Consider the following 27,211-nt stretch of genomic DNA (forward strand, 5'->3'; position numbering starts at 1 on the left):
TTATTTGCAACAGACTGTGTATTAAATCTGTACCTGCGAATTGCAAATTTCTGGAGAGTGACATCTGAGGATGTATTTGCAAAATTAAAAAAAAATAAAAAGTTAAAGAGAGGAAGGGAGAAAAACCTCTGGCATATCGAAACAAACCCATCAGTTTCACTTCTGCACATTCCAGAATGAAGATGGTGCCTATCTTTCTCAGCAGGCCCTGTCTGGCTCCAAATGCAGTTCCCTGCAACTGTTTTGCAGGCTTTTTACTTTGCTCATTTGCATGTTAAGGCTGGGAATCAAAGTCAGGGAGGGTGTAGCTGGGCCCCAACATGTGGAGCTACAGCACCATGAGTGAAAAGGTCAGGGTTTCCTCTCCTGACCTTACAGTGGTGAAGACTAGGAGGCTTACCCCACAATGCACCTGGAACCCATTGCATGCAAGGAAACAGATCCAGTGGACTTGGGAAACAAATGCTGGGCTCTCAGAAAACACAGCCCCCAGCTGCCCTGGCTCATTCCCATTTATGTTTTTCCTGCAGTTTACGCTTTCTCCTCTCTTTCTGCCTCCGCTTTCCTCTGTTCCTTTCATTCTGTGATGTAAAGAAAGTTATCCCCTTTTACTCTGCTTCAGATCCTTGGAAATAAAAGTCTAAAACTGATGGCTATAGGGCTTTTAATGATGATCAGATTCTTTAGTATTTATAGAAAGACATGTTTTAGGTACCGGGCCATCGGGAGTTCCCTTCTTAGATGCCATTTAATAGGCAGGTTGTCGCCAGCATCCTTCCAAGTGAAGACGTGGGGCGAGGGGCGAGGTGAGGTGACCTGTGGCAGGAGGCGGCCTTGAAGAGCTGCTGAGAGAGAGGCGCAGTCAGCCATGCAGCTTAGCCGAGCACCTCACTGTGATTGTTCAGTACGCATCACGCCAGTTGTGCTCCGTCTATTTCAAATGCAAGTGAGGATCAAGTACTTTTAATAATGTTTCTAACAACTAACTGAAGATACTCTATAAAAACGATGATAAAGCACAGTTGAAAAGAATCCAAAGTTAGTTTTCTTTGTGGGATCTGTTTGCTGTTTGACTCTAAGATTCATTATTGGTCTGACCTTCAACACATCCCTGTGATGAGTGACTCTCTCTCTCCTACCTCCTGGCCTTTTAGTGTCACTTGTTGTCTTTTAAAATACTATGTGGGCTTTCAGAGTTGCTGAGGGAGCTGTGCTTAAGGCCAGAGGAATTTTCCTCCTTTTGGTGGGGTTCTAAGTCAGTGCCCTTCACCCCATATGTACAAAGACGTGAATGTATTAAGTTTAACAGTCTTTACAATTTGGCTTTTAAATTTTTTCTTATTAAAAATTTGCTGATCATGATGTCTATTTAAATTTTGCGCACTCCTTGCCCCATATCTTGATGGAAAATGTTAGTTGGCAAGTGCTATATATGTATCTGTATTCTATTTTAATAATGCTTTATAATCATTTTTTTTAAGTTGGCTTTATCTGTCAAGTGAAATAACTATTCAGTTTTAACACCACTTAAGAATAGGGTCTTTAAAAAAAAAAAGAATTGGGTCTAACTCAGAGAAAGAAAAATACCATATGATTTCACTTATATTTGGAACCTAAAGAACAAAATAAATGAGCAAACAAAATAGAAACAGACTCATAGATAGAGAACAGACTTGATGGTTGCCAGAGAGATGGAGAACTGGGAGGCTGTGTGAAAAAGGTGAAGGGATTAAGAAGTACAGATTGGTAGTTACAAAACAGTCATGGGGATATAAAGTACAGCATCGGGAATATAGTCAATAATGTAATAACTATGTATGGTACCAGGTGGGTACCTGAAATATCAGGAGATCACTTTGCAAAGGATATGATTGCCTAACCACTATGTCGTATACCTGACACTTAGAAAAATAATATTGAATGTAAACTGTAATTGAAAAACAATATTAAAATAAAAATAGGGCCCTGGCAGGGTGACTTAGTTGGCCGGAGCGTCACCCCGCACACCAAAAAGTTGTGGGTTCAATTTCCGTTCAGGGCACATACCTGGGTTGTCAGTTTAATCCCTGGTTAGGGCACGTACAGGAGGCAACTAATCGATATTTCTCTCTCTCTCCTTTCCTCTCTCTAAAATCAATAAAAACATATCCTCTGGTGAGGGTTAAAGAAAGAATAGGGTCTTGCTGACATTAAGTTCTTGCTAACGCTGAATTGGTATTTGTGACTACTGCAGAGTGATAATGACGGGAGTATGCCCACGGAGCCTCCTTGGCTGGGTGGTTCATTTTACCTTAGCGCCCATCTTTCTTTTTCCTTTCCAGCGCCCACATGCTGGCCTAGGACAGCAGGAGGCCAGGTCACTGCTTATCCCAGATAAGCCTGCGGTTTAGAAGCTTTGTGTGTGGAATGGCTTGGAGGTGAGGGATCCGGAGGAAGGGAACTCGGTAGAAGCTTCTAACATTAGTCTAGGAAGCAGATGAAAACCACAGTTAAGACAGTAGGGTGGCGAGAAGATGGGATGAATTTCAGAGGCATTTAGGACAGGATCTACACAGAGATTGACTGGATATGGCACAGTTTTTCTCAAAGTATTATTTCAGCAGAATCTTAAAAAACAGATCCCTGGGCCCTTCCCGGACTCAGTGAATGAGTCCTTGGAGTAGGCCAGAGCACCCACCCCTTTAACAAGTGCCCCGTGTGATGCCGAGGCCCACCCACTCAAATGGGGAAGGGGAGGGAGTGTAAAGAATGGTACTTGGGATTTGCTCGGGCGAATGACTGCTTGGTGGTGCCGCAGACGAGGTGGGGAGGAGAGCGGGCTTGTGGGAGAAGGTAACTCACGCCTTTACAGCCTCCCTCCCTCCCTCTGTTCTCCACTCTTGCGGCTCTGTGGAGGCGCTTCGCTGCTGCTGTTTGTGTCCTTACTGAATGGGGGGAGCACTTTGGGAAAAAGTATCTGGAGGTGGTAAAAAAGGTTAACTTGCCGTCACCATCACTGTAAAACATGCCCCCATCCAGAGCTTGCAGACTTTTAGTTCGTTCCCCCCCCCCCCCCCATAGAACTTTGTGATTTTAGTGTTTTAGGCTTTTCACTGACAGCATTGATGCACACATCTCCCCACATGTGCTGACATTTTCAACTCTGTCCTGAGTCTGGTGGCAACACATTTACAGACCAGACCTGAGCTGGCCTGCTGCAAGGATCCCAGACTTAGCCATCCCTTTTCTCCCTCCCTCCCCTCCAGTGATGCCCAGGCTTCAGGATCCAGTTAACGTCTCCTTCCTCCATAACATTTTCTCTAGCCTCTGCCTCTCTCAATTCCCACAGTTATTTTTCATGTGACTCGTTGGTTTGTGGTAGTAACTGGGTTATATACCTTGCTCTGTCATCAGGAGTGTATGTCTTCAAGATGCAGCCTCCAAGAGACTCCTTTCTAGAAACCTCCTAAAGTCCAGCTGTGGTGACTGTGTTTCAGATACTCCAAGGAACCCATGCAAAACTCTTAATGGATGCTTTGCCCATACTTTAATTCTTGGTGCCTTGGACACTCTGGGTGCTCCTGTTGGTCTGGCCTCACTTTCAGCCTGGAGAACTGCTGGTTGTAAGCCTGTAACTTAGAGGCCAGTAGGAGGTATGTCAGGATTTGACATCTTGGTGCCTAGTTTACCAGAAAGTCTTGGATTAGTTCCTCTTTGAAGTGCTCCTTTTGGACTTGGTATTTTCTCCTTTCGCCTTGAATTTTGGCATTCAGCATCTAAACATGTGTGTAATAAATCATGAATGTTCCCTATCTGATAACCTCAATTTTTAAAAAAAAATTTTTTTTTTTACTTTAAAGCCACCTATTTCAGTCTTTGAAATGAGTGGTAGTAACGTTAGATGGTGGGAAGTGATACTTTATTGGAATTAAGGGCAAGGACTGTGGAGCCACACTGCCTATCTTCTATCCCATTTGTGAGCTGTGTGACTTGGAGCATGTTACTTGGCTTCTCCGTGGTTCACTTTCCTCACCTGTAAATTGGCGATAAATATAATATTTACCTCATAGTGTTGTTTAGAAGGTTAAATGAGTTCATGAAAGCAGTATCTGGCATAATGTGTCTGTTTTAACTATTACTTTGTTTATATTTTGTGTTCTTAAAATAGATTCCAACAAAGGCAATTTTAATTTATAATAAGTGTGAACATACTCGTTCTATGTATTGTGTGCTTTTTCTGTCCTAGGCATTGTGCTAGGTATTGGAGATACAAACATTTGGGGATAAGTTATACATCTTGCCTTAAGTTGTTCACCTCTGGAACATATAAACTAATAGACAATGCAAATGCAGATAATAAATGTTGCGATAGGGAAAGTACAGTGTGTAATGGGAAGATTTCACCTAAATCGGAGCATCGGGGAAGGTTTTCCCCCTGGGGCCTGAAGGACAAATAGGAATCAGCCAAGTGAAGGGGGGAGAGCATGTTTGAGTGTTCCAAGCAGAAGTGGCTGATGTTCAGAGACGGTGACATAAAAAAGCAGAGTGCTTTTGAAGAACTGAAATTTTAATGTAAAATAATGACTAGCAAGCTCTGAGTAAACAACCAGATGCTGCAAGGCCTTTTCCACCATGTGAAGGACCTTGAACTTTTCCTTACAAGCACTGTGAGGCCACTGAAGGGCTTTCACAGAGCAGTGACATGATCAGATTTGTTTGGGGGAGGTTTTTTCAACCTTTTCATTGCAAAATAAAACAGAGCACCATACAGACATGTCTGCCCTGGTAACCACAGCACAGATCAAAAAATAGAACTCGTCATCTGCCTAGAGAAGCCCCTTCGTGGACCCCATCCCAACCCCAGCTCCGTCTTGTCCACACCGCCCTGACTTCTCCGCTCACCACGTCCCTGGGTTTCTTTAAGGTTCATTCACGTGTACATCCCTAGACACGAGCTTAGTCTTGCTCATTTTTAAATGTCTTTAAAAGTCTTTTTTATAAGCAGTTTTCCTCCCATCCCTTTATTTTTGTTACAATTATCTGTGGAAGGTGCTGGGCCCTTGGACCTGCGCAGCTCCCCACCGTCTGGATGTTGCTGGTGGCACAGTCAGGGTGCAGCTCGGCGAGTTCCTCCACCCGTGGTGTTTTCTGCAGACTGACCGCTGGATGCCGGGCCTTGATCCAACTCAGTTTTGATCACTTTGACACAAGCATGAGTGGTGGCTGTGCTTCCATCAGGAGGCATGAAATGGCTGCTGGTTTCTCCCCGTGACAGATCTGTGTTTTAGGAAGGAAGAGTCCCTGACCACATGTGGAGAGTAAAGTGCAGAGGTCAAACCAGGAAGACCAGCCAGTCCTTTGTGTTTATCCAGATGAGAGCCTGGAATAGGGCTCTGAGAATGGAAAGAAATGATGGTTCCCAGAAGGTTTAAGAGTTAGCATGGATAACGCTTGACAGTTGTATTTGAGGACAAAATGTGACAAAGACATATCTTTAGGGGATGCTGAGAGGATGGTGGGGCCTTTCAGTGAGACTGTAAAACTTGGAGCTGTGGGGGAAGGCTCATAAAGCGTTTGGTTTGGATATACTGAATTTGCCTGTCGACCGAAGAGGAGATGGCATGTTCATCTCTCAAGCATTATTTTTAGCTACTTCCTGTTTGCCAGTAGTGTATTGTGACTTTAAAAAATGTTGTCACCAGAAAAAAAAAGATTTTATTCAATTTAAAATGTGCTTTCAAGTACAACATACTTAGTTTCTGTCTATGATATAAAAAAAAAGTAGAAGGAAAATTCAAAGAAGGTCAGCTTCAATTAAAGTGCGCCTCCCACTGTAAGTAAGTGAGCAACAACCAGAAGACTAAAAAGAAAAGGCCAAGTGCTAACAGAGGGATTTGTCGTCAAATCACTTTCTGGAGCTGAAACTGAAATGAAGTATCGCACAGGCGGAGCTTCCAGAGGAAAGCGTCAGCTGGAGTGAATCCTGCTGTTTCTTCTGAGTCGGAAAAAGAGAAAAGATCCTTGATGAAGCGCAGATAGTGACTGAGGCTGGTGACAGCTTAGTGAGCAATCTGAGTTCGTTCCTGTGATTCCTTGACTGTAATTCACTATGATGAGAAAATCTGGGGAGAAGAGTGAAGAATAAATTTGCATATATTGCCCAAACTTTAACATCTTCTTATCCTAAACTTTTTGCCATAATTTTGAAAAACCACATGGGGTTTACTGTTTTCCCTTCTTTGGAGAGCTTATTGACTTGGGAAAGATTTTAAAGTATTACCAAAGCCAGTTTGAATCTTTGGCTTCTTGCTTTTGTGCCGTGGCCGGCCACTTGGGCCCAGAAGGTGGAGAGAATGTGACTGCATTCACTCAGCCTTTGGGGCAGGGTCAGCTTTCATTGTCCCTAGGACAGATAACTCAAGATCTCAAATTTGGGAAACCATTTCATGTCCATGGCATGTTCAACATAGCCCACAAGTTTGATTCATAATTTAACTTAAATGTAATTTATTCATTAATTTTTTGTGACAACATATGAGATAGCACATCTCCAAAGTTTTTATGATTCCCAAAGAAAAATTCTACACTGACTTTTTCCACTCTATTGCCAAATTACTTTTTAAGAAGTTACTCCTTGAAGCTGTGTCCCCAGGACATGAAATCAAATAAACATTATTGGTGTAGGTGGTGTTCATAGGCATTACTTCATTATCCCTCTGAAATATAAATGGCTTCAAAGCCCAACAGAATTGTTTTGGGGGACAAGAGATTTTTTTGTTGTTTTGCAACACAGTGATAAATTATTTTGTTCCTTCATTGACTGCCTCGGCCCATTGGTGTTTCACTTCTGCCTCCATCATATAGCACCTTCTGCCCTCTACTGTGAACATTTTGAACTTCTCTGGTGTTTGGGCTTCCTTCCTAATGATCTCACAGTGGGATTATCTCTCAGTGCTGGCTCCAGACCCTCTGCTGGAAGGTGCTCTGGGAAGCCTGGGACTCAACCCAGCCCCCACACTGACCCTGGGCCCGGACCCTCTCTGCCTGCAGGGTGCATCCAAGGGGCTGCTTGTTTGGTGTCACCTTGACCCTCTAAGACAGTGGTTTCCAAACCTTTTTTCACTATGACCCACAATAAGAATCAGAGTTGACATCACAGCCCAGTGTACACATAACTTTACATATGTAAAATATAAGTAAAAGTTGCACAAATCAGTCCTTGCATTTAAATCATGCTTTGTATTCCATTATTTTCTATTCCATTCCATTAAATTACATGAAAAATATGCTGGTCATAACCCATGTTCATTCCACAATTTATAAATAGCTTGTAGTTTATAATTTGAAAACTCTACCTAACGTTCTGATAAACACATCATTCCTTTTCAGAGAATCCCTCAATATATCTGTGTTCTTGAATATCTCCAGAGGGGACTGCTTCATTCTGTGAGGTGGCCACTTTATTCCATTGCTCTAGTGTTTAGAGTACGTACTTATTCCTACCAGAGATTAGGAAGCATCTTTTTTTCATTAGGAAACAGTGCAAGGCTGTGATTAATGATTGCACTGCAGGTTTCCGGGGCTGAGTGGAATAAATTCTTCAGTGAGTTATTTCCTATTGGTGCCCGCAATAAAGTCAGCCGCAGTTATTAATTCACTGTTTTAAAAAGGCAACTTCAACAAAACCTTTAAAAAGAAAAAAAATCGATAAGACATTAGAAAGTGGGCATCGTGGGTAAATACTAAGCTTACCGAGGAGACCATAGGGAGAGTAAAATGCCATTTCATGTATCTTAGCACCTTAAGGCTTGCCTCAGTTTGGTTTTGATATTTTCCTACTATTAGGGTGCCAAGATTTTGCAATTTGAGTACAGTTTTTACCATTGTTAAAGTGTCTCTTCTTAAACTTGATGTCTCAGGTAATTCTTTACCCTTTTTCATGTTGCACTGTCAGAGTATCAGAGGGCTGCTCTTTAAAGTAAGTGGGAGTGTTTGTTCAGGTGGCAGCAGGGAGATGGTGGGCCCAAGAGGGCGGTGATGGCAGGTTAGATTCTTGAAGGTCATTGCTATGACAGCCATAACAAAGTACCACAGACTGGGGGGCTTAAAACAAACAAGTCGATTATCTCACCATTCTGGAGGCTAATAATCTGAAATCAAGGCGTAGCAGGGTTGGTTCTTTCTGGAGGCTCCGAGGAGAAACTGTCCCATGCCAGTCCCATGCCACTCTCCTAACTTTGGTTGTAGGCAACCCTTGACGTTCCTTGGCTTGTAGATGCATCGCTCATCTCTCTCTCATACACACATCCTCCACCAACACATGCATACTCTTGGCCATCCTTCCAATATAGGTATGTTGTAATTTTAACTAGATAAATATTGTGTTTGCATATTTTAACAAGGCAAAAGCTATTGACAGCTGAACCATATCATCTATTTAATGACCACTTTTCAGTTTGCGTACACCATTTTGTTTTCTCTAGGGTTGATAACAGCTTTCTTGTTTTATTTGCTTAGTTTCCTATACATTTATTACTAATGACCAACCAGACTCTCACTCGGTTATGTGAATCTCTCAGTCCATTTATAAAGACGTTCGTAACAATTCATCTTCTTGAAGAAGTAACTGCCAAAGCCATTTGACTTGCTATGACCTAGATCTGCTGTACAGCTGCTGACTTACTCTCCTTTTCTCTCTGGTGCTGGATCCCCCACCATGAATCTCCTGTTGTGTTCTTTTTTGGCATACATTCTAATTTGGGAGGAAAAATTCTCCACTGGTTTCCAGAGGAAGTATTCAAGAGAAGTGAATTTTGCAGCCTTGGATGCCTGCATGTGTTTACTCTGCCCCGGCGTTGAGATGGAAGCTTGTCTGGGTGTGGACTCATAGTCTGGAAATTGTCTCTTCCAGTTTCAGAGCCACTATTACGTTGTCTTCTAGCTTCTAGTGTGCTGTTGAGATGTGTGATCCCACTCTGATCCTTGATGCCTTGAATGAACTGATTTTTCTCTCTGAAGCTTTTAGAGTCTTTTTTTATGTCACCAGTGTTATGAAATTGTGGGGTCATGTGCCTTGGTTTGAGATGGGTCTGTTTTCATTCATGTTCTATGAACTTGATGGACTATTTTAGTCTGAAAACTCCTTATATGATGCTTTACTGCTGCCATGTACTCTAAGTTTAAAAAAAAAACAAAAACCAGTTTCACTTAAGAATATCCTTGCTAAAGTGGGAAAATGATTAATTTTATAAAATCTCAACTCTCTGAGTAGTTTGGTGCCCCTGTCTGGATTCTTGCTAAGGTGCTAGCATTTTTAGCCATTAGTGCTTTGCACCATCAGTGCAAATATCAACATATAGCATCTTTATATTATTATGAAAAATATTTTTACTTGAGGATCCCCTAAAAGAGTCTTGGGAGACCTCAGGGATCCATGGACCTTACTTTAAGAACATCTCTCTAAGGGGAGAAAGTGTAGCTTATAAAAAGAGGAATACACTAAAGTTTTCCTAACGAACCTCCTCTTAACTGACTTGCCAATGAAATTAACCTCCATTCCTCATGTAACCTAGCGCTCTCATGGGGTGCTGGGAGGTGTCAAGGCTGGTTGTCCATTCATTTTTGTTCCCACCCAGTAGAGTTATGTGCTTAGCAAATGTCAATTGTATTTGTTCTCAAATCAATTGATGCCAGATTCACTAATACCTGTAATTACACAATTTTAATACTTTTATGTAAACAGTATTAAGTGTGAATTTAAAAATAAAAAGAATTAATGTTTTTACAACAAACTTCAATGCTTTGGAACAACTTAGTGCAAAATGTTGCTGTCATAATTTAGTGTGGATGAGACTTGTAAAAATTTAGGGGAGAATTCGTAAAAATCTAGGAGAATTCTACCATCTACCACAAGTATCTTTAATTCCTATATTATAGAGAAAACAAAGCTAGAAATTGTGATGATGTGTTATCTACAGGAAGGAACAATGCAACTCCAATCTGTAAACCCATATTCAAAGAAAGGCATTTAGGTCACCTTCAAAATGTTGGTGAATGTGTATGTACATGTAGGTATTTTAAGCCAAAACAAGTTCATAAATTAATACTTGTCTCATTTTTTTATGATCCCTCATTTAACCAGCCTTTCCAGTAGTAAGTTGATTAACCATTAGTCAGAATCACATTATGCAAGATAGTTTCTTTGCTGCCATCCATGAGCTAGAAACAAATTTCCTTTGGTTTCCATGACAGTAAAATATGCTCTCTTTCTTCTAGTATTGCACTTTGTATCTGATGCGGGGTAAGATTTTATTGGTAAAGAATTTAGATAACCTTTTAGGAATATAGCTATTACAGGCCAGATTTCATAATGATTTAGTAGTGATGAACCCAGAGGTACCATGAACTGTTTTTATATTTGTGCTAGTATTTTATTGAATTAAAAACTGCTTGGAATAAGTGGGAGGTTAGCCATTTTCACAGAAATTGCATAATATTTCCTGAAGAATGAGAATTATATTAAATGTCCTATTATCTATAAAAACAAGTTCATTGGTTAATCAGACGTGTCAGGGTTTGGTAGATGGTCACAGGTCATTGATGTCAGCTCTATCGTGGCAAGGTATATATGCTGTCATTTATAGATGCAGTATGACATGCTATAAAGACACAGAGCTGGGAAATGAATGACTTGGATTCTCTGCCTGGCCTACCAGTCACCATGAGTCAGTGGAGACTGTTCCCAAATCCCTGGCAGTGAGCTCACAGTATGAATTATTATTTTTTTCCCTTGGAAGTAGGGAATTAATTCACACTCTTCACAGTCTGCTTACAACCTGTGCACATACTGGCAAGCTGGCCAGCAAAGCGGCTTTGTCCTTGACCAAGTGGTTAAGAAAGCCATCAACCTTAGTCACTTTAGCATCAGTCTGTATCACCAGCACAGCTAACCAAACAGTGATATTATTCCGAAATGCCAAGGGTTTCCTCCAGATCCCTGAGTTCATTATGATTGCATATTCAGTGTCAACTGTGTGGCCTAGTTTTATAAGCTTGTTCCTTCATTTCTTTCTTTTAACAAAAATATTTATTGAGAGTCTACTATGTGCCAGACTCTCTTGTAGGATTTAGGATCCAATAGTGAATACAACAGAGCAGGGAAGATAACCCTGCTGTTGCAGAACTTAAATCCCAGTAAGGAATCACAGTAACACATATATATACATATACACGTACATACTCGTACATATTTATAGTACAAGGAACAAAAAGTGAGGAAGGGAAGTGAGAGATTGTTTAGGGAGTGATGTTGAAATTCTCACAGGGTAACCAGACAAGGCCTCACTAGGATCAGTTCTTTAATATAAACTCCTAAGGGGAGAATAGTCCAGAAGAAGTCATCTCTCAGGCGTTTTTAAGTTTTCTTACTTGGGGCCTGTGGAGTTTTGTATGGGGGAAATATTGCATCAACCTGTAACTTTGTCGCAGATAGAGATCACCGATATGTTCATACCACATACGGTTACTATAGACACTCAAAATATTATTTGTGCTCATCATCACTACTTATAAATTAAGGTAGTTACTATCCTTGCTGTCAAATCTTGTTATTTAATGTAGAAGCACATATCACAATTGTAAAAAATATCTGTTTTAATAATTACGTTTCAAAGTAAGTTTTAATAACATTTCAAAGTAAGAGATTTCCTCATATCCCTTTGTATTTAGCTTATGAATTTTCAAACATCCTGAGAAAGAGGCTAGCACTTCACTAAAGTGCCAAAGGAGGCTCCTGGCACAGAAATGTTAAGCTTTAGTTTAATCCCTAGCTGAGAGCTTTCTTCCACCTCCCACAAGAACGGCACACTCTGCATTTGTTTCCCCCTGGTAGGGATTACTCAAATACATCCTGAACAGATGGGGAGGGTTTCCTGGATAATTCCATCGCATTGTGACTGTGAAAGATCCTCCTTAGCTTCCTGTTTAACGCAGGCCGCACACTATTAAAACACTTGCCGAATAATGTAGCAAGTTGAGCAGAAATTTGGCTTCCTAGAAAAATGATAGTTTAATACTTCACAGATCAGTTTTTAGGCTTCTCTGAAAGTTACTCCAAGGATGTTAAAGGCAGTGCAGTTTATTTCATGGGAAGAATGAGATGTGGAAATACAATCAGTTCATTTCACTCATTTACTTCGGCTTTTTAGCCAGTCTGCATCACAGTGTTGACCCAGCGGGTCTGTCCCAATTGAGAAGCCATAACCCGTAGACCACACTGCCTTCCCCTTGGCCAGCCTCTGGGAAGGAAGAGGGTTTGACATGTTCGGCCGTTGTAGCAAGGCAGCCATGAGAACAGGGCCTCGTATGCAGGTGGAAAGGGAAGGCGGGCACCAGCTCAACGGGTATGCCACAGAATTTGCCTTGCTACTACATGGTATGTGCTTCGCATCTCTTTGGATATATTCGACTAACCTCTCATCAAGAGGGAAAAAATCAAAAGTAAAAATTCCACCATCTTCATGTTGCCGGAAGCCTGAGAGAGAAAAGTGTTAATTTTGTAATTTTCACATTAAGCTTTCTGCTTGTGTCTAATGTAGAGGGAAGTCAGTTCTGTGCCATTAAACCTCTTGGATTATATCTCCGGCTGTGGCCTTCCGTGCTGAGTAACAGACGCTTACAGCGCGTGGTGAAGGCGTGAGCCTTGCTGCACTCGTTTACCTGGCTTATTTTCCTTTCCAGGCTGGTGAAAGACGCTCCCTGGGATGAAGTCCCGCTCGCTCACTCCCTGGTTGGTTTTGCCACTGCCTATGACTTCTTGTACAACTACCTGAGCAAGACGCAGCAGGAGAAGTTTCTTGAAGTGATTGCCAATGCCTCGGGATATATGTACGAAACCTCGTACCGGAGGGGATGGGGGTTTCAGTACCTGCACAACCATCAGCCCACCAACTGCATGGCTCTGCTCACAGGGAGCTTGGTTCTGATGACTCAAGGTGCGTGTGGACACAGCTGAGAGATGCCCAGGCCGCGCGAGTTGTGGTTGCCATGTTGAGAGCAAAGCATTTTTATAACTAGTCTTAGTACAGGTTCCTACTTGATCCTAACTAGGCCTATGAGATGAAGTAATACCTAGGGCAGCTCTTAGAGAACTGAAAGACATCTCTTTCTTCATTTCTGCCAGTTATAGTAGCATGAAGGTTATTTAATTATGGCTTTTTGATTGTCCCAAGCCATATTCTTATAGCACAGGGTCAGTGGTAAATATTGATTTTTCTAGAGAATTTTGACAGCGAAGACAGCCAGCTGGATAAATGGAGTTTTTAAAAGCTAAACGGATGATTTCTTTTTTGAAATGAATGTTCCTTGCACAGATTATTTAAGTTTGGAAGTGAATTTTGTGGATTGTATAGCTACTTTGCCTTAATGTATAACCTAATTGCTATTACATTTTCTCTGTTCTTATAATTCTGACTTAATTACAACTCCTGTGGAAGTCTATAAATTACTAAGTAAGATTGCATTTAAGAAAACCAACTTTTGACCTAGCCAGCTTGGCTCAATGGTTAGAGCGTCGGCCCAAGGACTAAAAGGTCTTAGATTCCTGTCGAGGGCATGTCAAGGGCACGTACCTCAGCTTCAGGCTCAATCCCCGGGCCCTGTTGGTGCCAGAGTAGGAAGCAGCCAATCGATGTGTCTCTCACATCGATGTTTCTCTCTCTCTCTTTCTCTCTCCCTCCCTTCCATCCACTCTCTCAAAAGCAATGGAAAAAAGATCCTCAGGTGAGGATTAAAAAAACAACAAAAAAAAAGCAGCTCTAAGATCACAGTGAATTTTTAGGCTATTAGGTATATACTTGGAACTGGCAAATCTAAAAGAATTTAACGTTTGGTTATATTCCCCATAAGAATTAAATAAGCATTTTGTGGATTATCCAGCATTATATTTTCTCAAGTCTAACTTCCTCACCTTGTCACATCAGCCAACCATTACTTTTAATTAGATCTTAGAGGAAAATTAAGTAACATGAATTGAGCATATGACGTGCTGATTCTTGTCCATATTTCATCGAATTCTCACATCAAACATGTAAGATAGCTGGGATTTAGTCCCACTTTTGGTCAAATTCAGAGGCCACTCTCTTTTCACTATATTTTGTTGCCTCTTTGGGAATAGAAATTCAATTTATAGCAATAAGGAAAGCTTAATTAAGAGGGTGACTTTTCATCCTAGCTTTCTTTTCCCCCTACTCTCACAAAATCAAAATTTAATCCCAAGGTCTGTAACTGGTTCAAATGGTAGCAAAATTTGTACTTCTCCTCTGGCAGGAGTTTTCATATGTATTTATTTTCTGATTAAAGTTATTTATGAGAAGACTGGGTAGAAAAAGGGGTGAAATCTCTGGTTCTGCACATCTCAGTTAGGCTTGTAGTCTCACTTTCTTGGTGTACTCTCTCCAACTTTAGGAGCTACTTTGACCAGGCTGTTTCAACATTCCATGTTCTCCAGACCAGCCTGTTAGTACTGACTGAGGTAGCTTAGAGCACACCTCTAGTTCCACTGGACTCACATAAAATCTCAAAAGTGGGAGAATTAGAATTTTTCTGTCTGTTTTGCTAAACCTTGTCTAAGGCTTGATGCACAGAGAACACAGATCAAGTGTAAGCAGTTGGAAAGAAGAGAGACATGAAATGTTCAAATGATTACCCAATAGTTATAGCACCGGGGAATGAAATAAGAGGTACCATGAACTTCCAGTTACATATCAGGAGTGTATTAAGTTTGAATTCAAAAGAACAATGTTCTTTAGGTGAATTGGAGACGGTTCGTGGAACTCTGAAGGATGGATAGGATATGGTAAGGGAAATTGACGAGGAACATTCTAGGTGAGGTACGTGGATGGTGGAAACATAGCATCAATAAAGCATTGGTACGTCATATGACAGACTTGAAATTTACACAGTGTGTTGGAGGACATGGCCTCGTGTCTTCTGAACAGGGTTGTTATAAGGAAAAAACAAGGAAAAGCAGGCAATGTGATATCCAGGGAGCAGTGAGTAACAGGCCTGGTTTTAGGCATTAGTCACATTGGTGCCCGGTTGCAGATGAAGGACACAGAGAGAGAAAAGATGAATATGGTTGGAATTTTAAACCCTAACAGTTTGATCGGAAATGGAAATTAAAAAGTATCCAGAAGACGGGCATGTCAGGTGTGGAGCTGGATGGAAGGCGGATCCAGGGAACAATTAACAGTCACCTCTGCTCAGCCAAGCCTGAGAACAGTGTTTCCACATGAGATGGGAGCGGGGACTTACTTAGCCTGGGACCTTGGATTTAGGCTGGGCATGTGGTACCTGGGCCTCTGGGAGCCCCATATCCAGCACACCTAGTAGACCGTGATGGAGTGTTCAGCACGGTGGTCACACACACACCTGGGGAGCGAAGCAGTAAGACTCCACCCATGTTAGGAGGCAGTGAGCTTAATTTTATCCTCAGGGGTTGTGTGTTTTAAATACCAGAAAACAAACCTCAAATCTCAAGACCTGAGCTCAGATCAAAGTGCTGTTCGTTTTCAGTCATGTGCCAGAGGTCTTGAACAGTCACCCTTTCTGTAACTTCGGAGTAATAATGCATAATCGAGTTGTTAAAAGGATTAAGTAAGATTATGTTCGGTGCTGTGTAAATTGCAAATGTTATAAAAATGTGAGGAGTTGTTCTTATTACTTAAATGCTAGTCTCACAAGAATTATAGAAAGCTAGCATATATGTTGTAAAGATTTTTTTAATAGTTTTTAGGCCTTGATTTTTCAGTTGAGGAGATTGAAGAATGTGACAAGTTGAAATGCTTGAACTAAACCATGTAGTTCATTCTTGGCTGATTCTGGACTCCCAGCTGGTTTGGTTTTTTTTGCCCTTAAGTTGCTATTCCAGACGTCTCTTCACCCCATCGTGCTGCCTTTGCAGGAATCTAAAAACACACCAAAAAAAAAAACCATGAGAAATTGTTTTCTAATGATAGAACAGATTAAAGACTGCCCGTTTAGCCTTTATAGTATTTGCAGCTTATTACAAATCCTATGAGATAATGGTGAAAGTTTTATACAGTAATAAACTTCACAAAATATTTTCAAGTAGTAGTTTTTAGGAAAATTAAATTAAGAGGCTCAATATACTGATCTTTTCCTGCAGATGTAAAGTTATGTGCAAGTTATGATCTTGGATGTGATGTGGTTTCAGTTTATTAAAGATTGGAAAACTACTGACACTCTCTTAAAGGTCTCCCTTCATCTAATTAATAAATGACCTGTATTCAAGAACTTCTTAACTTACACCATGTACCCATCACGAACCTGGATTAGCAGGATGTTTTGTATAACGTTGATAAGAGTTTTGCGAAATGCAGTTTGTACTATCAGCTAGTCAGATAACTCAGAGGGATTTATTTGGCCATATTTTTGTTTCTGTTTTGTTACAGCCTTAGTCATTGTTTCCTCGTGTTTTCACCCCTCAGGGTATCTTCAAGAGGCCTACTTGTGGACCAAGCAAGTGCTGACCATCATGGAGAAGTCTCTGGTCTTGCTCAGAGAGGTGACGGACGGCTCCCTCTATGAAGGGGTTGCGTACGGCAGCTACACCACTCGATCACTCTTCCAGTATCTGTTCCTCGTTCAGAGGCACTTTGACATCAACCACTTCGGCCATCCGTGGCTTAAGCAACACTTTGCTTTTATGTACAGAACCATCCTACCAGGTATAGTGAGGAATCACAAGTGGGTCAACATTAACTCTTGTAATTTTTCCTGATTATGAAAACGGGCCAGAGAAATGTGGAGCTTGAGCCATATTGCGATTGAAGGGATTTAAAAAATATCAAAGTAGAATTCAATGTAAGAGTTATAGAGCCAGCCCGGCCGGGCGTGGCTCAGCGGTTGAGCATCGACCTGGGCTCCACGCGATCAGGGTTCGATTCCCGGTCAGGGCACATGCCCAGGTTGCAGGCTCAATCAATGACTCTCTCATCATTGATGTTTCTATCTCTCTCTCTCCCTCTCCTTTCCTCTCTCTGAAATCAATAAAGATATATTTAAAAAAAAAAAAGAGTTACAGAGCCAGAGCATCTTGGAAGCTAATGTGAGGATTTGTGATTTAGGTATTGTAAGACTTGGAGCATGATGGATCAGATATAATTTGTGGTCTCCACAGAACTGTTATTTTTGTATATGTAAAACTTGCATACATACACAAATTCATTTTCATGAATCTAAACAGAATATAAGCATTTATGATTACACGTTAATTTTCCTCTATGTGTGATCCCTGATCGATCCTGTTTTGGTTTTTAGTTTATAATTTTTTCTCCCAAACTATATAGATATTACTCAGAATGAAAGATTACATATTTAAGTTGGAGCTTTAGTATCTTCTTTAAATATTTTATTGAAATAAGTAGTATAAAATATATGAAAATAACCAAAAAATGAATTTCTATAAAACTAATCTCTTGTTGCTGTATAGCTTAGTCTTCCAAGAGAACTGGCTCAAAAAAAAGTTACATGTGATTTATTAAATAAGTTATTAAAGAACTGATTTCTTTCTGGGAGAGCCTTGTAACTCTCCTAATTTCTAAACGGGACTAAGATATTAGAAAACGTTTAGGAGGTAGTTTTTCATCAGAATGGGCTTTTCCCCCCAGTGAAATGCAGGTTTTAGATGGTGATTCTAGAATTACAGTAAAAAATTCAGTTATTTAAATCTTTCTGCTGTGGTTGTAAGCATGGATTGGATAGAATCTCCATTATTGGGTTAATTTTCCAAAAAATATAGAGAGCAAAAGAATCATATTAAGATTTAGTTTAGACTTACATTCAGGACTCTCTTGGTTTTATTGCTTCTTCTTAGACATACCAGAGAGAAACCTATTTCGTAGTTTATGTTGACAACCAAAGGCCATCTGTAGTAAGGGACCACTAATGGTCTCTGTTTTGTAGTTTGAGCTGAGATCTGACAGCCAACCACAGCAGGGCTGGGGTCTGCTGTGAGCTGTGTATGTGGCTACTTCTTAAGCTAGAAAAGACAGTAGGAACCTCTAAGAAGAGGATTCAGATATTTGTGTTGGTTAATTTAACAAACTTTTCTTGAATACGTATGTGCCCTGCCAGGGACTGAGAGAGGAACAAAACATATCATCTGCTTTCAGGGAACTCACAGATTAGTAGAAGATTCCAAAAATCACATTTTATAATAGGATTTATTTAGAAGAGCATTTACTAGACTGCTGGAAGCAAAAACTAGCTGGAAGAAAATCTTGGAAATACAGTCATGGTAACATTTAGAAGGGACTCTGTGTTAAGTCAGTCTATTTCAACATTTTCCCTGCTTTTCTTTTTCTGACCCATTTCGGTATGATCTTTGCCATTTCCCCTCTTTTCTTTAACTTCCAGCAATACATACTGGAAGGATCTTCTGTGGGAATTGTTATGTTTTCTTCCTCTAGGAACTCAGTTTCTCCCCTAAACCTTATAACTTCCACTTGATTGGAGGCCACATTGAGGCATTTATGTTACTATTTTGGTGTAGGATATGGGATGAGCCGGTGGGAGAGCTAGTGCTCACTTGAGGTTCAGGAACTCGCCATACACACGAGGGTAGTGTATATATATCTATGCAAACATAATTGCACATAGCATGGACCCTGGAAAACAAGGAAGGTGGGCAATATATGTCGCTAGTCGTTGTGGCATTTTCATCACCAGTGACAAGTTGCCACATAACAAATGCAAACTCATGCACAAGATTTGTGAGACCTTCAGAGGGATTCTGATGAATTGATCTGGGGCGGAGTGTGGGCATTGTGGTTTTGTTTGTTAGTTTTATCCAAGATACACAATTGATTCTAATTTACAGGCAGGATTGAGAATCATTGTTTAGACCTTTGTGGGACTATGCAGGTTTAAACTTATCTTAGTTCTGTCCAACTTCTTTCCCCAGGGTTTCAAAGAACTGTGGCCATCGCAGATTCAAATTACAACTGGTTTTATGGCCCAGAAAGCCAGTTAGTGTTCCTGGATAAGTTTGTCATGCGTAACGGCAGCGGTAACTGGCTGGCTGACCAGATCAGGAAGAACCGTGTGGTGGAAGGCCCAGGGACCCCCTCCAAGGGGCAGCGCTGGTGCACTCTCCACACGGAATTTCTCTGGTATGACACGTTGCGCGGGCTGTGAGAAGAAATTGTACCCAGCGGCATGGTATAGTGTGCTAGTTTCTTGCCTTAAGAGAAAACCTAACCCAGAGCACTTTATGCCATCTAAGTACTTGCAGCTTCAGTTTGTATCACAAGGTTTGAAACTCTATTAGAAACATTTCCTTACACTTAAATCTGACTACTGTTTGCAGTTTGGCGTTTTCTTACGTTAGAGATGTGCTAGGCTCACACTGTTTCATAGATACGCAAGTTTTGATTTACATCATTTTTGAAATTGCATAAAGAGAAAACCATAAACATGAGACTGGGTTATTCTGATAATCACACCCCAAAAAAAGTAGTAAATTATTTTTTGTTTTGTTTTGGCAAGTGGAGCATTATAATCTTCTAATAGCAAAGCTGTTGCTAAATTTTCAAAACTATTTAAAAGTGTTTGATAGTATTTGACAGTTTCACTTTGATAATAAAAGAACCATGTAATTTTTTTTGCCTTAATCTTTTAAGCTCAGAAAGAGAACAAGCATCTCCTTTTTAAAGTACTGCCAAATATATTGTTGGCATCCAATAAATTAAAATTAAAATTACAGGGAACTAGTTGATAATTTAATCTCTGATGTCTTTTCAAGCTTTTGACATCTGTATTCAACTCCAAAATAAGCTTCTGTGGTTTGATTGTTTCCCTTTGTTATTTTTAAAAATTTAAACAATTAAGAGGAAAATAACACTAGAAAAGAGGTAACTGTCTACAGTTTAACCGGCATTTTTAAAAACTATATTCACAGGTGAACTAAATATTTTAATATGCAACCATTCTTGTTTCTTTTTAAGGGAATAAAGTAGTTATTTAATTGCATTTTCACTTACCCATAAATAAGCCAGCAAGAAGGTTCTATAAAGCTGGGTATGAGTCAGATTAATGCTAAATCTGACTTGGTTTAAAATCTGCCTAATAGGAGTATGCAAACTGACCAAAAACTGCGAGAAGGACGGAAGCTTCAGCTTGTATCTGGATTTGTTAAGTCATAAAACGAAGCCAACATTATTATACTAGACTTCAGGAGAGACACATTTTCTGATGTTCTGAACCTGAGTCTCTAGAACAACAGATGAAACAGCCACAATCTAACACCAATAAGACAAACTCTACCCTAAGTGGCTGATTCACTTTAGAACAAAGTATCCCAGAGCGAATCACACAGGTCTGCCTTTCTTCCCTTGAGCAGGAAATTATGTGAACCTGTCAAGGCTGATATTTCAAATCATCAGATCAAACAGTCACATTTATTATTATTTTTGTGGCCATTCAGAGTGAAGCCTTGTATTTTTAATCACTTGGAAGGTTAACGTTAATTTTTTAATGCCTTTGATAATAAACATTTATCCTAAATGGAAATAAGAGACCTGGCCAGGCATGGCTCAGCGGTTGAGCATCGACCTAGGGTCCAGGAGATCACAGTTTGATTCCGGGTCAGGGCACATGCCCGGGTTGCGGGCTCGATCCCTAGTCAGGGGCATGCAGGATGCAACCGATCAATGACTGTCTCATCATTGATGGGATAAAGTGTTTCTCTCTCTCCCTCTCCCTTCCTCTCTCTGAAATCAATAAAGATATGTTTTTAAAAAGGGGGGGGAGAAATAAGAGGCCAATTATTGTCCAAAATGTATGACATCATCTGTAGATTAAAACAAAACCTTTAGATCTGGGCAGTGCAGTGGTAGCCACAATTAGAAATCCCCGAGTATTAATAGTTTCCTGAATGTCATCCATTTATACTCTCAGATGTGACATTCAAAGTAAATTTTATCTAGTATATGAAGTTGAACTCTATTTAAATTAATTTTTAGAGGGTAAAAAGTAGTCTGCCAAACTTTAATAATACCATTTATTGTAGAACAATATTTCATTGCAACTCAAGTCTTGTTAGATTCTATATCCTAACACAGGGTTCCCTAGAATAGGAGCCCCTCGAATTAGAGGTCTGGATGAAGTGTTTCATTCTACGCTGCACGAGCCCGAGTCATTTGGATGGCAACTCTGACATTGTCAAATGAGGAAGGTTCAAATAGTCATTAAATAGTCATTAGCAGCAGTAATGTCTTCAGGCTCAAATCCAAGGATCGCACGTTGTAAAGATACTCTCCTCTCCCTTTCACCTGCGCAATCTGGTCATCCCTGGGTACCCTCAGAAATGTCCCTGCTACAGTCTACACTGCCAGTGCCCTGGGTAGCGTTTGTGTGTTCTGATGTGTTATTTTTACTTCCACCAGAAAGCCAATTAATTTTTTTTAATTCTTTCAGGTATGATGCCAGCTTGAAATCTGTCCCTCCTCCAGATTTCGACACCCCAACATTGCATTATTTTGAAGACTGGGGTGTTGTGACTTATGGGAGTGCACTGCCTGCGGAAATCAATAGGTCTTTTCTCTCCTTCAAGTCAGGAAAACTTGGGGGACGTGCAATATATGACATTGTCCACAGAAACAAATACAAAGATTGGATCAAAGGATGGAGAAATTTTAACGCAGGGCATGAACATCCTGACCAGAACTCATTTACTTTTGCTCCCAACGGTGTGCCTTTCATTACCGAGGCTCTCTACGGGCCAAAGTACACCTTTTTCAACAACGTCTTGATGTTTTCCCCAGCTGTGTCAAAGAGCTGCTTTTCTCCCTGGGAGGGCCAGGTCACAGAAGACTGCTCCTCAAAATGGTCGAAATATAAGCATGACCTGGCAGCTAGCTGTCAGGGGAGAGTGGTCGCAGCAGTGGAAAAAAACGGGGTGGTTTTCATCCGCGGAGAAGGGGTGGGAGCTTATAACCCCCAGCTGGGCCTGAAGAACGTCCAGAGAAATCTGCTGCTCCTGCAGCCGCAGCTTCTCCTCCTCGTGGATGAAGTGCACCTGGGGGAGGAGAGCCTCCTGGAGACGGCGACGAGCTTCTTCCACAACGTGGACGTCCCTTTCGAGGAGACGGTGGTAGATGGCGTCCACGGGGCCTTCATCAGGCAGCGAGATGGCCTCTATAAGATGTACTGGATGGATGACACCGGCTACAGTGAGAGAGCAACGTTTGCTTCAGTGACGTACCCTCGGGGCTATCCCTACAACGGGACAAACTATGTGAATGTCACCATGCACCTCCGAAGCCCCGTCACCAGGGCAGCTTACCTCTTCATAGGGCCGTCGGTGGATGTTCAGAGCTTCAGCATCCACGGGGACCCTCAGCAACTGGATGTGTTCATCGCCACCAGAGAGCACGCTTATGCCATCTACCTGTGGACAGGGGAGAGCACGGGGCAGCCTGCCTTTGCCCAGGTCATTGCGGATCGTCAGAAAATCCTGTTTGACCGGAGCTCGGCCGTCAGGAGCAGCAGCGTGCCGGAGGTGAAGGACTACGCCGCCGTCGTGGAACGGAGCCTGCAGCATTTTAAGCCGGTCTTCCAGCTGCTGGAGAAGCAGATCCTGTCCCGGGTTCGGAACACGGCGGGCTTCAGGAAGACTGCCGAGCGCCTGCTGAGGTTTTCAGACAAGAGGCAGACTGAGGAGGCCATCGACCGGATTTTTGCCATATCGCGGCAGCAGCAGCAGAGCAAGTCGAAGAAAAACCGAAGGGCAGGCAAACGCTATAAATTCGTGGACGCCGTCCCTGATATTTTTGCACAGATCGAAGTCAACGAGAAAAAGATTCGGCAGAAAGCTCAGATTTTGGCACAGAAAGAACAGCCCATAGATGAAGATGAAGAAATGAAAGACCTTTTAGATTTTGCAGACGTAACATATGAGAAACACAAAAACAGTGGCCCGATGAAAGGCCGGTTTGGGCAGGCGCGGATGGTGACCACTATGCACAGCAAAGCTCCGGCACTGTCTGCATCCTACACCAGACTCTTCCTGATCCTGAACATTGCTATTTTCTTTGTCATGTTGGCAATGCAACTGACTTATTTCCAGAGGGCCCAGAGCCTGCATGGCCAAAGATGTCTTTACGCAGTCCTCCTGGTAGACAGCTGTGTTTTACTGTGGTTGTATTCTTCTTGTTCCCAGTCGCAGTGTTAGCACTGAAGCGCTCGGTCGCCGGATCATTTGCGGTCACAAATCTATGCAAAAACCAAGTCGCCCTAGTTTGTTACTGGATTTTTTTTCTCATATTCATTTTAACAAATTAAGGGGGAGATACCCTCACACAAGAAGGCAAGGGCATGGAGAAATCAGAGTCAGAACAGGCAAAGAATTTGTCAAAGGTAGCTTGGTTGTCACATGATGTTTCTGGAAGTATTTGGCTTGACTAATTACAAGTCCCTGTTATACTACTATTAGAAGAAACCAAAAGTCCGGTTTTAAGTAATATTTAAGAAACAAAAAAGACTTAGAATTGGATTTTATTAATATTAACTTAATGCTGTTAGCAATCTTCAGATACTATTTTATAAAAAGACTGAAGCACACAATTCTGAGAAATATGGATTTTTTTTAAAAATGGTGTAGCCATTTTTGCCAAGGCCTGGTGTGGTGGTCAGCTTCCTGGGAGAGTAGTTTGTTAGTTAAGTGATAACAGCACCTGTGTATTGAATTACTATTCAGATAACACGGTAAAATGATGGCAGAAAAACCGTTAAAAACTTAAAATATATTTCTGGTGAATACATATATCTACGAATGACTATTTGCTTGATAATGTCGGTCTCCACACATAACTGATTATTGCTCCTATGCATCCACTGGTGGTTCAACAAATAAGACAGTTACAAATAACTTGATTTTCTACTTTCTTTATATGGAAAATTGTTGTAGACCCGCTGACTAAACTTCAAAATAAAATATTTTATATCCTGAACGTTGATTTCAATACCAAAGAAGATGGAGAAGCTAAAATTTGGCTATGATTCTTATGTTTTTTAATAGAAAATTTTTCATTAAATTTATTTTGTTTAATAAACATCATAATTGTGATTTTCAATAGTGTCCTTTTTGCTCCATTACGTTTAAAACATGCACCAATTTTGAAATCTTTGAAGAGATGTTTATTCGGGCATGCGTTAATGAAACTTATAAAGTAGTGTTTGAATTGAAAGAAGTAATTTCTCTGCTTATTTACCTGTTTGTTGTTTCAACATTTTAAACACTTCAAACAAAAGCCAACTTCTGATATTTGAGTAATGCCATACTTTCAAAAACATAAAATGTTCCTATTCATTTTTAATCGAGTCCTCAGGAGGTTAGCAGCACAGAGTACTAGAAACATATGCCACGGTTTACATTTCAGGATAAGAAAAAGATATACTGACAAGGAACTGAAGAGTAAATTATCTTGCATTCAGCATACCTGAGTCGTCTGTATTTCCCCCCGAAAACACATATGGCTCAAATTTTACAGTAAGGACAGGTTCACTGGTTTCTATGTCTGAAGTCATAACGAGGATCTTTTCTTTTTCTCCTTTTTGGTCATGGAAGTACCAGCATATAACAGAAAGCAGGAACACAGAGAAACTCATGGGCACCTTTTCCAGCTCTAGTTTTGAACCTTCTTACATAAAGAAAACACAAGTCTGACTTTTAACTGTGCTTCACTCATTATACTTGGAATCTAGAACATGACTTCTGGGGAAGTATTTTTTTTTCTTTCATGGAAAAGGTCTCCAGGGAGGATGTCATTACACACCGTTTAAAAGAATAATGTTTTCAAAAGAAGAATGCTTCCGTTTGTCCTGCATGGATGCTGTTACTGGGATTTAAACTTGCTTTATGTGACAGATTCTCCGTTTACTTAACCCCATTCCAGCATTCCTCTCTTCCACTCTTTCTCATTCAAAAGCATGAATTGTCTGAAATGATCAAAAGCAAATTTTGAAAAACTGGGGAAATGGCCCTTTGAGGCTACCAAGCAAACCTGATCTCAGATCCACACACTCAGGCCCACTCCCTAATAGAGATGAAAAGCGCGAGTGAGTGCCAAATCCAGCTTTCCTTTTGTTTTCACTAGCTTAGGGGCAGATGATAAATTCATTTAAAAATTTTTTTTAAAATGTGGTCATGTATCTTTAAAAACAAAATTAATTAAATGGGTTTTTTTCCCCTTCTAGTGGACCTCTTATCTATTTCACTTAAAAAGAAATTTCCACAGGCAGTGACTTAAGCAGTTGAGTAAAAAATAATGCTGAAACAAATAACTGCTCTTCATACAGAGACATGTTTTATATCAGGGCTCATGCATATTCTATTACAATTAAGGGGCTCTTTGTATCTTCCAGAAAACCAAGTGATGTTAAATCTCCCTTGTAACTGAGTAATCAATTATGGAATCTGTTTCAGGGCTGCTCACTATGAAAGGAGTGTTTCAAGTTCATGGGATAATATGTGAGCTGTTGTTCAGGGCATTGGCAGAACTTTTAGTCCCAGCCTTAAAGAAAAATTGGGAATCATTTGCATACAGAGGTCGCCTGTGCTGCAGAAGGGACATATTCCCCTTTTGGTAACTGATTAAGTAATAAACATCCATCATGATGGATGAGACCTATTATCTGCCGAGAGAACATTCTCTTGAGATCACTGTCATAATTGGTAATAAAGTCAGAAGGAAGACCTCATTCTGTGACTTTTAATATTAAATTAGAATTTATTGTCTAGAATATTGAATTAATCCACAATATTTTTCCTAATTTTTTAAAAGTACCCAATGTTCTAAGATTATTAGAAAATAGTTTTAACAGAATATTATGCTCACGGAATAGTATGTTTTAAAAAGAAAAGTTTACCTTGTTACTCTGTCTTTTAAAAATTCTTCTTAGTTCACAAACCACCCACAAAGGAATTATAAACCAGGTTTTTAAGAGAATTCAAGTTGTGAAATGTACAGGGGTAGGCAAAAGTAGGTAAAAAATAATAAGTAACACACAATAATACAAGAAGAGCAAACAGGCATAAACTAAGACTGTCCTAGGAAAACTAGAGTATATGGTCATCTGTGTCAGAGATTAATTCAGGAAATAAAAGGAGTGAGGGAGGTGTGTGAAGGTCTACCTTGAAGCTTAGTGCTAAAAAAGGAACTTGTGATCTGATCGAGCCTCCAAAATCTGCAGAAGAGGAAACAGGCTCGAGCAAGGGGGCTATCCCCTCTCCCACTCCCTGCCCTGTGTTTAGCCCATTGGCTTGATTCGCTCCTCTCTACGTTCATGATGAGAAGAGGTCAGTTTCTGCTGCTTATTTAGCTTACTGGCAAAGATGGCATACTTACCAGTCATGTTTCAGCTAGATATCTGCTGTATGCTACATAACATCCATGAAGTACTCACAATGACAGAGAAGTCATGCATTCCTCTACATGGCCTAAATATTTAACTTGGGATCATTTAATAGACAGGTTCAAACTCTGCTAAACAAGACATGTCACCACAACATGAAGAATAGAAGTCGAGACATTACATTATAATGTTCCTGTTATTTTTCTTGGCTGTATAGTTTCCCTCTCTGTTTTGAAGTGTGTTTTGTTGTTGTTTTTATATAAGCTATAAAGATACATGATTGGAAAAATAAAATCATACTATCAGGCTTGTATCTTTAAAAATCTGCCCACTTAATTTTTTTCTTTTGACTCAAACTAGCCTCACCTGGCACCCTGACTCACCCACCTTCTCCCTTTGCTTAATCATTAAGCCCTCAGGATAGTGAGGTTGTGGTCAACATCCAGTAGTCTTGAGAACAAGGTCCTGGGTCTATTTACTACTGAGACAGAGTTGAATGTAATATCTTGGCCTCCATTGTTTTAGCTCCAGACCCAGGAAAGCAGAACAATCCCACCAAACAATCCCTTGTGAAACTGAACAGGGCAACTCCGGGCTGACATCGGGACCAGATGCAATGATCATTTACCCCTAGCTAGCCCAGCACCAGCCAGTCAGTAGAGACCACAACTCTAACTCCATGAGTCACCATGATTAATGATTTCCTCCTCTGTATCATTAATTCCCTGGAAGCCGTGGGGGAGCCAGGTCTTTGAGCATGAGAGCTACCTGTGACTCCGGGAATGGAGCCATCTCC

General features: G+C 40.7%; 1 protein-coding gene across 5 annotated transcripts in view; it reads left to right on the forward strand.

Annotated features, from left to right (window-relative positions):
- The window catches only part of DSE (dermatan sulfate epimerase), a 90,495-nt gene extending 66,361 nt beyond the window's left edge, over positions 1-24,134 (forward strand). For 4 of the 5 annotated variants that reach the window (XM_087817570.1, XM_087817571.1, XM_087817572.1 and 1 more), the window contains 4 exons: positions 12,718-12,971; positions 16,488-16,727; positions 18,965-19,172; positions 21,478-24,134. In XM_087817570.1, coding sequence (XP_087673696.1) covers positions 12,718-12,971; positions 16,488-16,727; positions 18,965-19,172; positions 21,478-23,233 — 2,458 coding nt within the window. In that variant the 3' untranslated portion in view covers positions 23,234-24,134. Of the gene's footprint in view, positions 1-12,717; positions 12,972-16,487; positions 16,728-18,964; positions 19,173-21,477 lie in introns of those variants that run through there. The other variant, XM_087817574.1, reaches the window with a different exon arrangement.
- The last annotated feature ends 3,077 nt before the right edge of the window (positions 24,135-27,211 follow it).

This window comes from Miniopterus natalensis, chromosome 5 (assembly GCF_054644295.1).
Source record: "Miniopterus natalensis isolate mMinNat1 chromosome 5, mMinNat1.hap1, whole genome shotgun sequence".
NCBI lineage: Eukaryota > Metazoa > Chordata > Mammalia > Chiroptera > Miniopteridae > Miniopterus > Miniopterus natalensis.